Raw genomic sequence first — 14,386 nt, 5'->3', positions numbered from 1 at the left:
TTAGGTAAACCTCCCAGTCCTGGCAAACTGGGACAGTTGGTCACCCTCTTCTCAACGGAGTCAAGGATCAAGATGGCTGGGTCGGGGGAGGGGGGCAGGATTGGTACCTTAGAGTCCCCATAGATGCCGGCCTTGCGGTAGTGGGAGAAACTGAACGGAAATAAGGCAGGCGAGTCACCTAGCCCGGCCCTGGGTTTGTAGCAGGGCCTCAGGGCAAGAGCACCCCCCACACTCAGCACCCTCCCTCCTTCCCACGCCCCCCACCGCCCAGGACCAGCCCCCACCCCAGAAGACAACCAACCATCACCTTTATAAGTACATTTTTATTGAAAATAAAAAAGGCATGGTACTTTCGTCCTTGTGAGTAGCATCCATGGCCCCCCCAGTGCTGGCGGTCCTGCTCCGTCCACAGCAGCGGCTCGCTGGTGGCCAAGACGACACAGACTTGACATCCGTCCCTGGAGTCAGGACTCCTAGAGACAAGAGGCCTCTTCCTGCGTGCACTTGGTGCACCGTCGGGAAGGCAGGCCTCAGGGTATTTACATTCATGCATTAGACAGCGCCCGCGACCCGGGGTGTCCAGGTCGGACTTTGTACAGAGCCAGAGAGTACGGGAACTTTGTATAGATATAGATATCTCTTTAAATATATATATATATAACTATATATAATATATAGGTCTATATTTTTTACAGCTATTAGTCTTCCAAAACTTGCTTTAGAAGCTTCTAAGGAACACCTAAAAACTCTGGGAGATCCTATATGCCATTCTAAGCTGGGCTCAACTAGGAGACAGTTAAAAAATATCTATTTGAGAAAACGCAGAGAAGAAATGTGCATTTCGTTCTCAGCTTCAAAGTTTGGGCAAGTCTGAGGATTGGTCTGTGTCTAGGGACTGCAGATACATTCCTTAAATAAAAGTTCTGAGCTCAAATGCCAGGCTGTGGGTTTTTGTTTTTTTTTTTTTTTTTTTTTTTTAGGGACACTTTTTGTCACTGAAGCCAAAAATCCGGTGAAGTTCTCTTGCAGCACGTGGGAGAGTTTCCAAATGGCCAGTTCTAGGATTGGTGGGTTGAATTCTCATGTGGGTACTTTTTCTTTTTTTAAACTGGGTTCTTCTCTTGGTTTCGCTAACTGAGCAAGAGGCTTTACACACCCAATTTGGGGGAACTTACACACAAATGTTTGCTTTTCCCAGAGCCTTGGCTGTGGCCCCAGGGAAGGGGATGCTGGCCCCAGAGCGTGGTGGGTGGTCGTCAAGGTTCCTCGTGGGGAGCTTTGCCAGGGCCTGAAGGATTTGGCCAATTGTAAAACCTCCTAGGTTGAAGCCTGGGTCAGGGAAGGTGGGGCCAGTGGGATTGTGCAAAGCTGGCCTGTGCCCTGCTTCCCTGGATGTCTCTCCAGGCTGGCTGCCCACTGCTGCATGACCCCTTAGCCCAGGTCCTTCCTTTTCCCCCTCATTTCTGAGCCTGGGGTGGCCTGTGCACAGGGCGGGGGTCCTGCCTAGGTATCTGTTCAGGAAACGGCTGGGGACTCAGCGTGAGGGAAGGCGCCTTGCTGCAGACCTGCACCCTCTAGCCTCTTGTCACTGGCTCTGCGTCCCTCTGGGAAGTGGAAGGCATGGACGGAGAGGACCACAGAGCACTCACCGGCTTGGGGCAATGGCCAAGGTCACGCTGGCACGGTGCCACGCTAAGGTAGGCAAGGAAAGCAAAATCCAAACTTAAACCCTAAGCAGGTCCTCGCACAGAAGGAGAACTGGAAAGAAAGACCCTTTCTGCGAAGGTGTGGGCCTGGGCCTATCCTCAGCCTCCTCCTGCTGACCTTGGGGAGAGGACCTGGGTTGGAGTCACAGCAACTCACCTTCTCCCCTCTGCTCTCTGAAACACAACGGAACACAGGCAACTCCAGGGGCGCAAGGGCTCCAGGACAATGGATTTCCAAGGTCCGGGCTCACATGGGGACTCGTGTGCTGTCAGGCTTACCTGGATGGGCAAGTCTCACCATGGCCCAAATGCCCTCCTGGGAACTACACTGGTGGCCTGGGCGGCGGGCAGGGTCCGCCTAGCTAAGTCCCTACGTGGGGAGGGTTGAGCCGTTAAATGTGTCTGGTTCCTTCTGAGCAACTGGATGGGACATGAGGGAACCCTCGAGTGGGGAATGTCCTCCCAATCCACAGGCCACGGTCTCCACGGGGCTAGTGACATGCCCACGGGGCCAGGGGCCACCTGGGATTCCCAGGCCTGGAGAGGCCTCGCCTTCCATCCTCCTTCCTTCCCTTTGTCCACCAAGCCTTCTGGAGGTTTCGGCACTTTTAGAACACAGGACCTCGGGAAGAGACATTCGAGAGAACACCAGTGCCTGGTGGGTGAGGAGAGGCCGAGGGCACTCGAGAAGGGGGCTGAGTACCCGGCCAGGGCCTCAGGGGGTCGTAGGGGTGACCCAGTGCCAGGCTGGGTCAGCCTAGCCCAGAGTGCCTACAGTGGGCTTGGCACAAGGGTGGCCTCCGCCTGGGGAAGGCAGGGCCTGGCTCACACGGAGGCATCAGCTCTGATGAGGATCAGGTGTGGGAATGAGTCTGAGGACAGGCAGAGGGGCCTCTGTCCTTCCTGGCTCCTCGGCCTGGTGTTCTGGGAGTTGTTTAGCCCCTGGAAGGTCAGACACTAGGTCTGGGTGTAAGAGCCCCTCTGTGTGCTCAGTCAGGAGGGGGCTTTGCAGGCTGGGCTCACAGCCCTCCGTGGCAGGGGGTCAGGAGTCAAGAGCCAGGGGTCGGGGTGTGGTGGAAACGGGTGGGAGACAGTCACAGAGGGGGTGACAGACAGATGGGTGGGAAGCACCTTTGGAAGGGGACATCTCATGGCTGTGCCGATGGCTTCCGTGGGGATGCAAGGTGAATGGAGAAGCGGACAGGCTTGCTGGGGAGGAGGAGAGGTTTTCCAGCTGGGGAGGGATCCCCGGATCACCTTTCTCTTGGCTAAAGTGGGAGGCCTCCCCAGCCCAGCAGACAGAGAGATTTCCTGGCTTCGTCAGAGCGAGGCTGGGAGATGGTAAATCAAATACAAGCCAGGAAAGAGACGGGCAACCTGGGGCAAGGCTGGGGAGAGGATGGTGTCTTCTTCAGAAGTCCCAGGCAAGCCCGGTCTCAGCTCCTGTCACCTGCTCTCCCGTGTTCACTAAAGCCACCAATGTGCCCCTCTGACCAGCGGGTCCAGAGTCTGCAGACTCACACCACGGCGCTGTTCACGTCGGCCCCTTTGTTGCTCGGCGAGGAGGTCATGGGATACTCAGCAACACTGGTGCCGTTCTCTTCTTTTCTCAGTGGTTTCCTGGGAGGGGAGGCAGGGACATCCATTAATGACCAGTGACTGGGGTGGGGGTATCGTGTCCTTCCAGTGAGCCCACCGGGTTCTGTTCCGGGTTAGCATCCTTGGGCTGCTGGGCCTCGTGGGGGCCAATAGGACGCTGGAGGTGGCCTCAATGAGGGTGACCACGTAAAGTGTCATACACACCAGGGCACGGTTGAGAACGAAACAGGGGAGCTTTTAATAATGAAGCAGGGACAACAGGCATGGGTTGGGACTATTCTGGACAAATGAGAATGGAGAACGTATGGTCAGCCTAGTAGGACATGTAGTCAGGCTTTGCTCTCTTTGATTATGAGCAAGCAGATGTGAGGATAAATATTTGGGGGTGCACAGTGAAAAGAGGAGAGGTGCCAGAGATTGGATTTGCAGCCCCCTCTATGTGATCAGAGGTAAGTGGAAAACATGATGAAGAAGATGGCAGAGGAGGTGATGCTGGTGGCAGTGACGGGGTTTGAGGTGGTGGGAATAATAATGTGGGTGGAGGTGGTGACCGTGGTGGCTATGGTAACGACAGTGGTGACAATAGTGGTGGCTGTGGCTGTGTTGATAGTGGTGGTTGGCTTGATGGTGGTGGTTATGGTAATGGTGTAGCTGATGCTGGCATTAGTCATGGTGGTGGTGGTGTTTGGTTGATGGTGGCAGAGGTGGTGGTAGTAAAGTTTCAAACTAAAGGAGTGCACCCTGGTGGTTTTCAAACACTTGATGTTGGGCCACTTGACGCTCATTCCAGACTTGAGAGTCTGGTGCCTATGGGATAGAGTCTTAGGTGAATTAGTTTAGGGGAGGCAGGGTCTGCAGGGTGGTTGTTAGCAGTTTCACGGGTGGGATTCTCAGGCCCATTTGGAGGCGACACCCTGAGATCATAGCTATTAACTCTTCCCTTTTTTCTTGCAGCAGAATTAGCTCACGAAACAGAGAGAAACCCAAGTGTGCTCACTCGGGGTGTCAGGCTCAGCCATGGTGGCTTCTAGAAATGTGAGATGCAAACCAGCACTTCTCCTGCTGTGCATCACACTTTGTGCAAAGCACTCTCCGTTACAGATTTTCTTGTCCCCTCTCCCAATGGTCCCCTGGAGAAGCTAGGTCTGGGGTTAAGGGATTCATCTCATGGAGAAACTGAGGCTTAGGGAGAGCGGTGACTTGCCCAAGGTCCCTGAGCTGGTTGGTGTCTGGGCCTGGACTGCCACCTGCTCCTACCATATCCTTGCCCAGACAGCTTTTCATGAAGTCAGCATCCCCAGCAAGGGTTGTCCCCTGGCTCGGGGTCTGGATCCTATCACCTCCCACCACCCTCCTCCTGGAGAATTCCAAAAGTTCTGGAGAGGCCTCCAAGAGGCCTCGTTTTGCTTTAACCCAGCACATCCCCCAAACCCTATTTATGGAGATACTCACGGACATTTCCCAGAGGCCCCGGGTTGGTAGGGGTCAGACAGTTGCCTTGTTTGTTATGGGCTCGTGGAAACCGGCCTTTGTCCCTGGGTCTCCTTCCTCGCTCCCTTCTGCCCACCTACCTCTTCCCAGGGGCTTCGAGCAGTTCTGACTTTGCTGGGTGGGTTTCATCTCTGACTCTGAGTTTGCAGGGTCTGGGAAATTGGGGAGGGGGTGCGTTTTCTCATAGGGAGAGCCCACGCTGATGGGCTCCAGCCAGAATCCTACATTTGTCATCAAAATTCGAGGGGGAGGGTGGGCATCAGAAACAGGAGTCCAGGAACCACGAATGGGAAAAACTCTGGAGCCCAAACCCACACGGCTTTCTCCCTAATAAATGTTCAGTCTTGGGCCAGGTCTGAAAAATCAACTGGAGCAGGTCTGGGTCAGGGGAGATAACGCTGAAGAGCCTTCCAGAAGGGATACTGGAGAGATGAAGAAAGGGGCCTGGAACCCCATGGAAGGCACAGAGTTTCCACCTCTTTAGGGTGAGGGGAGGATATCAGCGGGATTTCTTCTGCCGGGAGAAGAGGCAACATTTCCACGGCCAGGCTGCTGGCTAGGAGAGCCTTCTGCAGTCCCCGGGGCCTTGGAGGGAAATGCTGGCACAGAGGGCCTGGCAGGAAGCAAGCCTGGCTGGAGGGACACTGAGGACAAGGCAAGGGGACAGCCCCAGGGCCTTGTCAATGGTCCTAGCCAGCTTCCCAGGCAGGACAGGACGGAGGGGGTGTGGGCAGGGGCTCCACCCAGCAGAGTGGCACCTGTGGCTGGCACAGCCTCCCCCCCCTCCCACCACCAGGAGCATTCCTAGAGCCTGGGCACGGCAAGGGGAGAGGGGGACGCTGTCCCGAAGGTTCTCCTGAGAAATGGACTTGGTCTGCTCGCCTCCTCCACCAGAGCTGAGGCCCCGACCACTCTACTCTCTGGGCTGCTGCCCCAGCCCACTCCCCAAGCCCTCCTGGGATTCACGGAGGCCCAGTGGAATCTGGGGTTTTATCTACAGGGGGAGATGGCTCCACCTCGCCCCTCCCTGCACTGTCCTTCCACTAGCAGGGCACTTCAGGGGGACGCTGCCCAAGGGCTGCGAGGTCACGGCTCAGTAAACCCAGGCCCCACCACATCGAGCTGTGTGATCTTGGGCAAGCCACTTAACCCGTCTATGCCTCAGTCTCCTGACCCGTCAAATGGGTACCATAAGGGTGTCCGCCCCATAGGCTTGTTGAGAGGAGGAGAGACGTTAATGCAGGTCAGCACTCAGACGAGCACCTGGCATAGAGGAAGGGCTCCGTAAGTGTCTGTTAGCTCCCGGTACTGCTGCCGGGAGGGTGGCAGCAAGGCGCGGGCCCGGCACGCTCCACTGCCGTCTGCACAGACGTCCTACCTACTGTGTACCCGTGGGGCTCCGGAAATGCCAGAGAGGCTCGCTGGGACCCAGCGTGGCTCCGCGGCGCTCTGAGCCAGCCTGGGCCATCCCGCTAAAGCAAAGAAAGGCATCTGCACCCTGGTGCAGGAAGGGATGGCCACAGACGACTCCCTACAAGGCCTGGTTCCTAAAACCAAGAGAAAGGGAAGTGAGCTTTTCCTTGGCCGCGTCTGGGGTTCCTGCCTGCAGGTGGTGGCTTCTCCACCCGGGACCCCTGCACCCTGGCCCAGGGCTGGTCAGCAGTGGGTCCTCCGCGTTCTTTGCATGGAGCCCTGGGCCTGCAGCTCCGGGGGCGCGTGCACCAGCCACAGCCTCTGTAGGAGCGGCCTCTGCCTGCGTGGCAGGCCTGGGTGGGGTGGGGGCAGGCCCCAGGCACCCCTCTTGGGTCCCACTGACAATGATCTGACCAGTACCCCCCCTTAGCCTGTTGCTCTGCTGTGGGAGCTGGAGGTAGGGACAGCTCTGAGGAGCCTGAGAAGGGAGGGCTGCTGGCTCGCTTCTTGCCTCCTGTGCCCCACGGAAGGGTCTGTTTTCAGCAAAGTTCAGAGGCCTTGGATTCCCCCTTCTAAAAGCATTCATCCTCCCCTCCACCTGCACCCCAGAACACACACTCATACAAATACACCCCACTCACACAGACACACACACAGACACACAGACACACACACACACACGAGTGCCCATACACTCTCGCCCATAGCCCCCCCCCAACACACACACACATCCACCCACAATGAGCTGCCTTTGTGGCCTGCAGAGGTCTCCAAACCTGGGTCAGAAGCCAGGAAAAGCCCGTGTGAGCCACCAAGGGTGTCGACCGTGAGAAGCAGCAGACTCCTTTCTAACCCGGCGCCACTTCCTCCCTCACCTGGGGGAAGGTGAGCCAGGGATGCAGCTGACGAGCATCCTCGCGCTCCAGCTGAGCCCACTGTTGGACCACCTCCCTAGGGTGTCCTTGTTCAGGCATCTCTGGCTGAGCAAGCCGAAGGCTGGCGTCCGTGAGTCTCGTGGGCTTCTGCTCGCCCCTGGGACCCAGCCAGCAGGCCCAGGCGTTTGGATCTCATTCCGAGTGCAGTGGGGAGCCATCGGAGGCCTCCTTAAATCAGGGATTCCTGTCTAAGCCCTGGCCCTGCCCCACATCCTCCACCCAGCCTGTCTACAGAGATGAGTTCAGTGAGGGATGGAGCTTCCTGGTGACAAAAGGGCCCCCCCAAAAGCAGGGACCCGTCTGGGTCTCCCAGCCATTGGGACTGAGCATGCCCACAATGGGCCTGTCTGCCAATGACTGGCCTGCGGTGCCAAGTGGCTCCACTGCATGAGGCATGCCAGGCAGACAAAGCCGCTCACCCCTGCCTGCCTCCTACCACCAGGATGGGATTCCATCTCCCACTACAGCAGGTGGGTCCCTTGTCGGGGGCAGGGCAGGGGGAATAAATGGGCCCAAATAAGCATCTCAGCCCAAGGCAGATGGGGACACACAGTGCCCCTGCCCCTTCTGGGCCCAATCTCTTCTCAGAGGGAGGATTGTGGCAGGGGATAATCATGAGAGATACTGTGGCATGTGGGACTCAAAAGAAGCCTGTGTGTTGACCCCACCACTGAGGAAAAGCAAGCCCTGGACTGCCTGGGCCCCGGGGAAAAGGGCACCGGTGCTGAAGTTGGAAGACTGAGGCTTGATCCTACAGCAAAGCACAAGAACCCAGCCGAGGTCCCGAAGGAAGGAAGATGGTCCCGGAGCAGCCACGGCATGTGTCGGTGCTCGGGGCCCGGCCAAAGGCGGCCCCTCCTCGGAGCACCCCAGCTTTGACCTGGCTCCCGGTACAGTTAGACGCGGTGCTTTCCACTTGCAGCCGGAGAGGTTGGATTTGGCGCCTGGGGGCGCGGTGTTGTTACAGGAACGGAGGGGGACAGCAGGGAAAAGTGACAGATGGGAGCGGCTGCGTCTCAAGTGTCTGCATCGGGCCCCACCTGGCCCAGGAGGTTTTGGTGCAGAGACAGCTCCAGTCTCAAGACCCCAGGGATCCCAGGTGCATTCAAGGTGACTGTCTCGCTCCTGGAAGCTCAGCGAGAGGCGGCTGGGTGCGGGGCTCCACTCCCGTCCTCAGCCCCCGGGCCCCAGCGGTCTTGTCCTCCTCCCGCCCAGCTCTGATCCCGACTGTGCAGGTCGGCGGGAGGCGGGGGGCGAGGGCTGGGCTGGTGGCCTGCGCCCTGGGCAAGAGGAGGCGGCAGCAGATGGCGGGGCCCGAGGGTGTCACCCGGGCGGGAGGGAGGCCGGGTCACTCGGGGCGCAGGTGGGGGGCCGCTGAGTCACTGAGCACGTACTCCAGCTTGAGCTCAGCAAGAAGGGGGAGGAGCCTAGGGCTCGGAGGGAGGGCGGAGGGTGGAGGACGCCCCAACTGAGACAGGCCAGGCATCGAGAACCAGGCACATGCCACCCGAAAAGCAGATTTTACCTCACTCACCCGGAGGGAGAGAAAACACCGAGTTTACCAAAATTCTCAGTAGAGTTTGCTAATTTATTTTTTTAAATATTTATTTAAGTTTGCTAATTTAAAAGGTAGGATCTGGGGGCGCCTGGGTGGCTCAGTCAGCTAAGCACCCAATTCCTGATTTCGGCTCAAGTCATGATCTCAGGGTCGTCGGATGGAGACCCGTGTCGGGCTCTGGGCTCAGCTCAGAGTATGCTTGAGAGTCCCCCCCCGCCCCTCCCCTCTCTGCGTAGGTACGTGCTGTCACTTTTTAATCAAATAAATAGATGAATAAATAAATAAAAAGTAGAATCTGGCAAGTCTATGTAAACAAGCCTCCATTCAAGCCACAGAAAGTCATGCACTAGTGACTACGTGCTGGACACAGTCAGGGAGAGGGACGAGGAAGGCGAGATGGCCACCCCCCCTTCACATGTGCGTGCAAGTGTGCACACAGTCCCTGACACACACGCGGGGGCACATGCACCTGTAGACACCAACATCAACCTGCCTAGAGCAGAAAGCAGAGACGGGAATCAGGCAAAGTGACAGCTCCAGGGCTTGGGCGGGGAAGAAGGATCCAGACCAGCCCAGGAAGCCCGTCAGAGGAGGCGGCGCTCGGCCTGGGGCTTGAGTGAGGAGCAGGAAGGGCTCAGCTAGCAGTGCTCAGCCGGGCAGCTCCCTGCGAGCTCCAGAGCACCCAGGAGGGCTGGGAACCTCTGTGACCTGAGCTGCTCTCCTCCCCAGCCAGGACTCAGTTTCCTCCCACGACCTTGGAGGCTCATTTTGGCTCCGACCCCACAGGAAACTCATTTCCACCCCTCGGTGGCCTTCCATGGCCCCAGGCCACCCGGTCTTCTCTACCTGCCACACTCAGTAAGAACCGACCCTTCTTGGCCACCGTCCCTCGCCCAAAGCTCCAAAGAGAATGTCAGTTCTGAAAAGAACATTAACTTCCCCGGCTGACTGCTGTGGAGTCTGTGATTCAAGGGAGATCTTGAAAAAAATCCCCCCCACCATAGCATCAGGCTGGAGAGGGAAACGGAAGAGGGGAGAGGGAGGGCGGGAGGGCCGAGTGTGCAAGTTCCCGGGGACGGGGACAGAGCCACCTGCCGCATCCAGAGGCACTGCTGACTCCAGGGGAGTCACCTGCACGAGGGGGCTCGCAGCAGACAGGACGCGGTCCCGCTAAGGTGTACGCGAGTCAGCACCCCCCCCTGCGGGACACCTGTGGGCAGGGGTGGGGACGGGGCGGCGCTCTGTCCGATCTTGGCACGTCAACAGGTAATGTGCGAAATGGAAAGAGAATTCTCATAACGGCACAGTCATCGCTTAGAGCGTGGAGGGAGGACGGGGACAGCTGACACCCGAAGTGGCTGTCTCTCAAGGGTGTGACTGGGGGGGCGGGGGGCCCTTCAGGGGGCTTCTGCTTTTCTCACTAGGCTTGTGGCACGTTTGACATTTCAAGCTATGTGCGTGTATTACCTCAATAACCATTAAAAAAGGCAGTGGTGGGTGTAAAAACCCTAAGCTTTCTCTCTGATCTAAAGCTGCATCAGGAAGGCAGAGCACTCCTGAGCCTTGGGGTGGGAGGAGCACCCCTGACCCCTTCTCCTTCTCCCTTCCTGCACCCTGGTCCTCCCCTTCCTTCACAGCACTCACACTTTTAAAAAGCATTTATTTATTTATTTGTGTAACAGCTTTCTTTCTTTCTTTCTTTCTTTCTTTCTTTCTTTCTTTCTTTCTTTCTTTCTTTCTTCAAAAAGATTTTATTTATTTATTCATGAGAGACACAGAGAGAGAGGCAGAGACACAGGCAGTGGGAGAAGCAGGCTCCACGGCAGGGAGCCCGACGTGGGACTCGATCCCGGGTCTCCAGGATCACGCCCTGGACTGAAGGCAACGCTAAACTGCTGAGCCTCCTCCCTCCCACTGAGCCACCCGGGTTGCCCCCTTTTTTTTCTTTAAAATATATTTTTTTTTTTTTGAGAAAGAGAGTGAGAGAGACATGAGCTGGGTGGGGGGTGGGGGGTAAGAAGGGGGAGAAGGAGAAGCAGACTCCCCGCTCAGCATGGGGCTTGATCCCAGGACCCTGAGATCACGCCCTGAGCCAAAGGCAGATGCTCAGCCACTGAGCCACCCAGGTGTTCCAAGCACCTCATTTATTAACTTGCCTGTGTGTGTGTGTGTGTGTGTGTGTGTGTGTGTATTTAATCCACTTCCCCCCTGGTGAGGGGGCAGGGGCTCACCTCGTGTATCTCTACATCCCTGGCATCTAGTCTCATCCCCAGCACACAGTAGGTGCTCAGTAAGTATCTGTAGAGCAAGCTGGGGAGCCCCAGGGCTCAGCGACGATGTGTGTGCTCTGGCACCCTCGGGCACATGCGCACATACACACACGTGCACCTGAGCCCACCCCCAGGGAGCAGCACGCTTGCTCACTGTCTGCAGTTGATGGTGTGCGGGACCGGCCACACTGGTGGCCACACCATTCTGTAGCCTCTTCCGTCTGTCAGCCAATACCCTTAAATCAGAATGAGGTGGCCATCAAGCAGCTTAATTGGCAAATCAATGGCAGAAGGTGAAGGCCTGAGCCGCGGGTGGCTGGAGGAGGAAAGGTGGGCTTCGTGGGCCGGGGGTGTGGGGGCGACTCGAGGCAGGGGCCCGAAGGGGATGGGGATGCGTCCTCTCTCTGCAGCACAGGTGTTCTCCGCACCAACGGTGTGGCGGTCAGAGAAGCTGAAAACACCACCCTGGGACAGTATCCCCGTAAGAGTCCAGGGGCCTGGGAACTTCCTTCCCCTGGCCGGCTAGGGGTCTGAGGCCTGGCCCTCCTACCTGGGCGCTGGGCACCTTGCACCCTGGAGCTTTGTCTCGGTGACTCTCACGGATCATCGTTGTTTGAGGTCCCCATCCCATCCTGGACCAACGGCTTCTTTCACTGTGTCTGCTTACAACTTATTTCTGCTTGATAGTCCCTTCGGCTACTCCCCTTCGGAGGGTGGAACACCCTCTCCTCCCCCCATGAGGTGGGTACCCCGCGGGCAGAGATGGTGCCCAAAGCACCCAGGACAGGAGCCCCTGTGCCAAGCACGGCCCCACCGCCTGGCCTAGACTTTGGCAGGCACTTCCGTCTGCATGGATGCCTCTGAGCAGTGAAATGCCCTAGGTATTCCCCTACAGGTAAGGGAAACAGGCCAGGGAGGGCAGCGACACCTGCTGAGCTGGGGGGGTGGCAGGCAGCTGGGAACGGGGCACAGAGCTCTGGACTCCCAGTCCTGGGTTCTTCGAACAACTTCAGGCTGTCTGATGCCATGTGCATGCCAGGCCTGAGGGTGGGGAGGAGCCCTGGGTGGAAGCTCAGGGTGCAGAGCACACAAGGGCTCTGGGGCTCCATCACCCTGCAGCTGTGAATAAAGAAGCTGCTGAGAGTGTCTGAGGGGTGTAATCGGTTAAGCACGACTCTTGGTTTTGGCTCAGGTCATGATCTCAGGGTCCTGGCTACGTGCTCAGCTTGGGGTCTGCTTGCTACTCTCTCCCTCTTTGCTCCACACCCATCCTTGCCCTTCTCACCTCCCCCCATGTAAATACATAAATCTTAAAAAAAAAAGAAAGAAGTTGCTCACAGCAAGCTCAAGGCAAGGAGGCCACTGAAATGCAAGCTGTGTGGGCTCCTGGGCTGGGGACCCTGCAGAGTTTGGGTCACTGGCAGGGAACCTGGGGGCCACTGCATGCGCCAGTCCCAATGTGAGCAGCTCTCCTCATCAGGCCCTTGATCTGATTAACTCCTTCCCCCTTCCTAGAAACCTACTGGGGCCCTGGGTCTGGGGCAGGTGCTCCTCCTTGGGCTCCTCCCCTTGGAGCCCCTCACCCCCGAGCACCATGTCATCTAGCACAGAGTTGGGACTCTGGATGCATTTTTTGACTCAGGCTGCAGTTCGATTCACTGAGTCTGTGAGTCCAAAGTGCTAATGAGACCCCATCTCCCACCAAGGTCAGGCCCGGTGGGGGCTCTGCGAGGTGCCGCTCTGCACCTGCTCCTGTCTCCTCCCACTCCTGCAGAAGCTGTGGGCCCTGTGGCCTGCACCCCAGATGCCAAACCAACCTGGGATCTCCAGAACCACCTTCCTACCCCAGCTGATTCTAGAACCATCCTCCCGGTGAGCTGGCTCCCAAAGGCTGTGTAGGGGCCCTTCACAAAGATCTCTCGGAAATCCTCCCCCAGGACTCCAGGCTGTGAGAGTTAAAAAAAGACCCGGGTTCATCACTGAATTTTCCTTTTAATGGTTTTACAGTGACATGAAATGCTTTTGTTTCCTGAGAGAAGAGGCATGTTTCAAATGAATTATTAACCAAAAAGAATTGGCCGTGAGCAAGACATCCTCCATTGACTCCGGAGAAAAATGCAGACAGACAGCTGGCTCGCATGGTGCTATCTCTTACAGCCCCCAGCAGAGGTCAGCCTGGGCAACAGGAGGGGGCATCGGCTCGCCCACCAGCTGTAGCCCGGCCGCTGCCCATTCGTCCCCCAAGGGCTTGAGCCTCCCACACAGGCCTCCTTCCAGGCCGGTTCTGGGGTGCTGGCCTCTATTTCTGACTATACTGGACCCTGAACGGAGCCCCCTCTGGTCACGGACTGTCCGCCCTGGGGGCTGGGATGCCCTTTCTGGATTATGAGGTCTGGAGGAGCAGAGGGCTGGGCCTTCTTCCCAGGCCCCAAGGCTTGCGGAGGACGGTGTGGACCATGGTGCTGTCGCAGCACAGGGACTGTGCTGGTCTCTATTTCTGCGGCCACCCACCCATTCCATCCTGTCCTCTCTCCCTGCCCTGTGCCCCGGGAGGCTGACGCCTTCTTCTGCATGTCTTGGGCTCCCCTGTTCCTTGGGTTTGGCCAATGACATGCACCCTCAGGAGGACTAGGGAGGGTGGAGAGAGGTTGGGGTGTTTCTCCCCTTCCTTTCTTGTTTAGGGGTTCATCTCCATCTGTTCCAATCACAGCTCCTGCGAAGCGGCCCCTCTTTTGAGTCTCAGGCTCTCTAGGTTTTCTAGTTCCTGTGGCACGATTTCCTCCCCGTGTCCTGGTCCTAGGGGTGCTGACCGCCCCCCCCTTACTAGTCCTGGAGGACTTCACGAGCCCCGTTTACATCCAGGACCTGCCCACACCCCTGGAAGGGATCAACTGAGCCTTGTGGCTTGAGTTCCGTGTTTCTGGGCCACTGACAGACCCAGGAACCAAGAGCTCAGGGCCTGTGGAAGAGGACAGAGGGCAGCCAGGAGGCCCCTCGGGCTGCTCTGAGGGGAAGTGATGGGGCGCCCCCACACACCTTCCTGGAAGAGCCCCAGCTCCGCTAAAACAAAGCCCAAAAAAGCCACAGCTGGCGACACTGCAGGTCTTCTTCTTGTTTTTGGACACTGTCTGTCAGCCTTGGAGCCTGAGAGCAAGAGGTGGAGGGGGCTCTTGGCCGGGAGGTAGATCCCCAGGGCTTGGCCTCTCTGCGTGGAGCTGCTGTACCCGGGCCCTGTCCCCCTCGTGTCCTGCTGCCGAGCCACCAGGACACTCCCAGGCTGTTGCCTTATCTGGCCCTTCACCCTCCATGCCTGAACGCGCATTCATTGTAGGACTTTTAACTCAGTATTTTACTTTTCCTGCTTTTGAATTATTAAAGTGAAGTCCAAAAGAACAACAGATTAAAAGGCTAAAG

At 57.5% G+C, this 14,386-nt stretch overlaps 1 protein-coding gene across 8 annotated transcripts in view; it reads right to left on the bottom strand.

Moving 5' to 3' along the window:
- Nucleotides 1-305: 305 nt before the first annotated feature.
- Nucleotides 306-14,386, bottom strand: part of PRIMA1 (proline rich membrane anchor 1) — a 60,822-nt gene continuing 46,741 nt past the window's right edge. For 6 of the 8 annotated variants that reach the window (XM_041758772.1, XM_041758767.1, XM_041758768.1 and 3 more), the window contains exon 5: nt 306-3,326. In XM_041758772.1, the coding sequence (XP_041614706.1) occupies nt 3,224-3,326 (103 nt within the window). In that variant the 3' untranslated portion in view covers nt 306-3,223. The other 2 variants (XM_041758774.1, XM_041758773.1) reach the window with 2 other exon arrangements.

This window comes from Vulpes lagopus, chromosome 6 (assembly GCF_018345385.1).
Source record: "Vulpes lagopus strain Blue_001 chromosome 6, ASM1834538v1, whole genome shotgun sequence".
Classification (NCBI taxonomy): Eukaryota; Metazoa; Chordata; class Mammalia; order Carnivora; family Canidae; genus Vulpes; species Vulpes lagopus.
The sequence above is the reverse complement of the archived record's forward strand: the minus strand, read 5'-3'. Positions and strand labels throughout refer to the sequence as shown.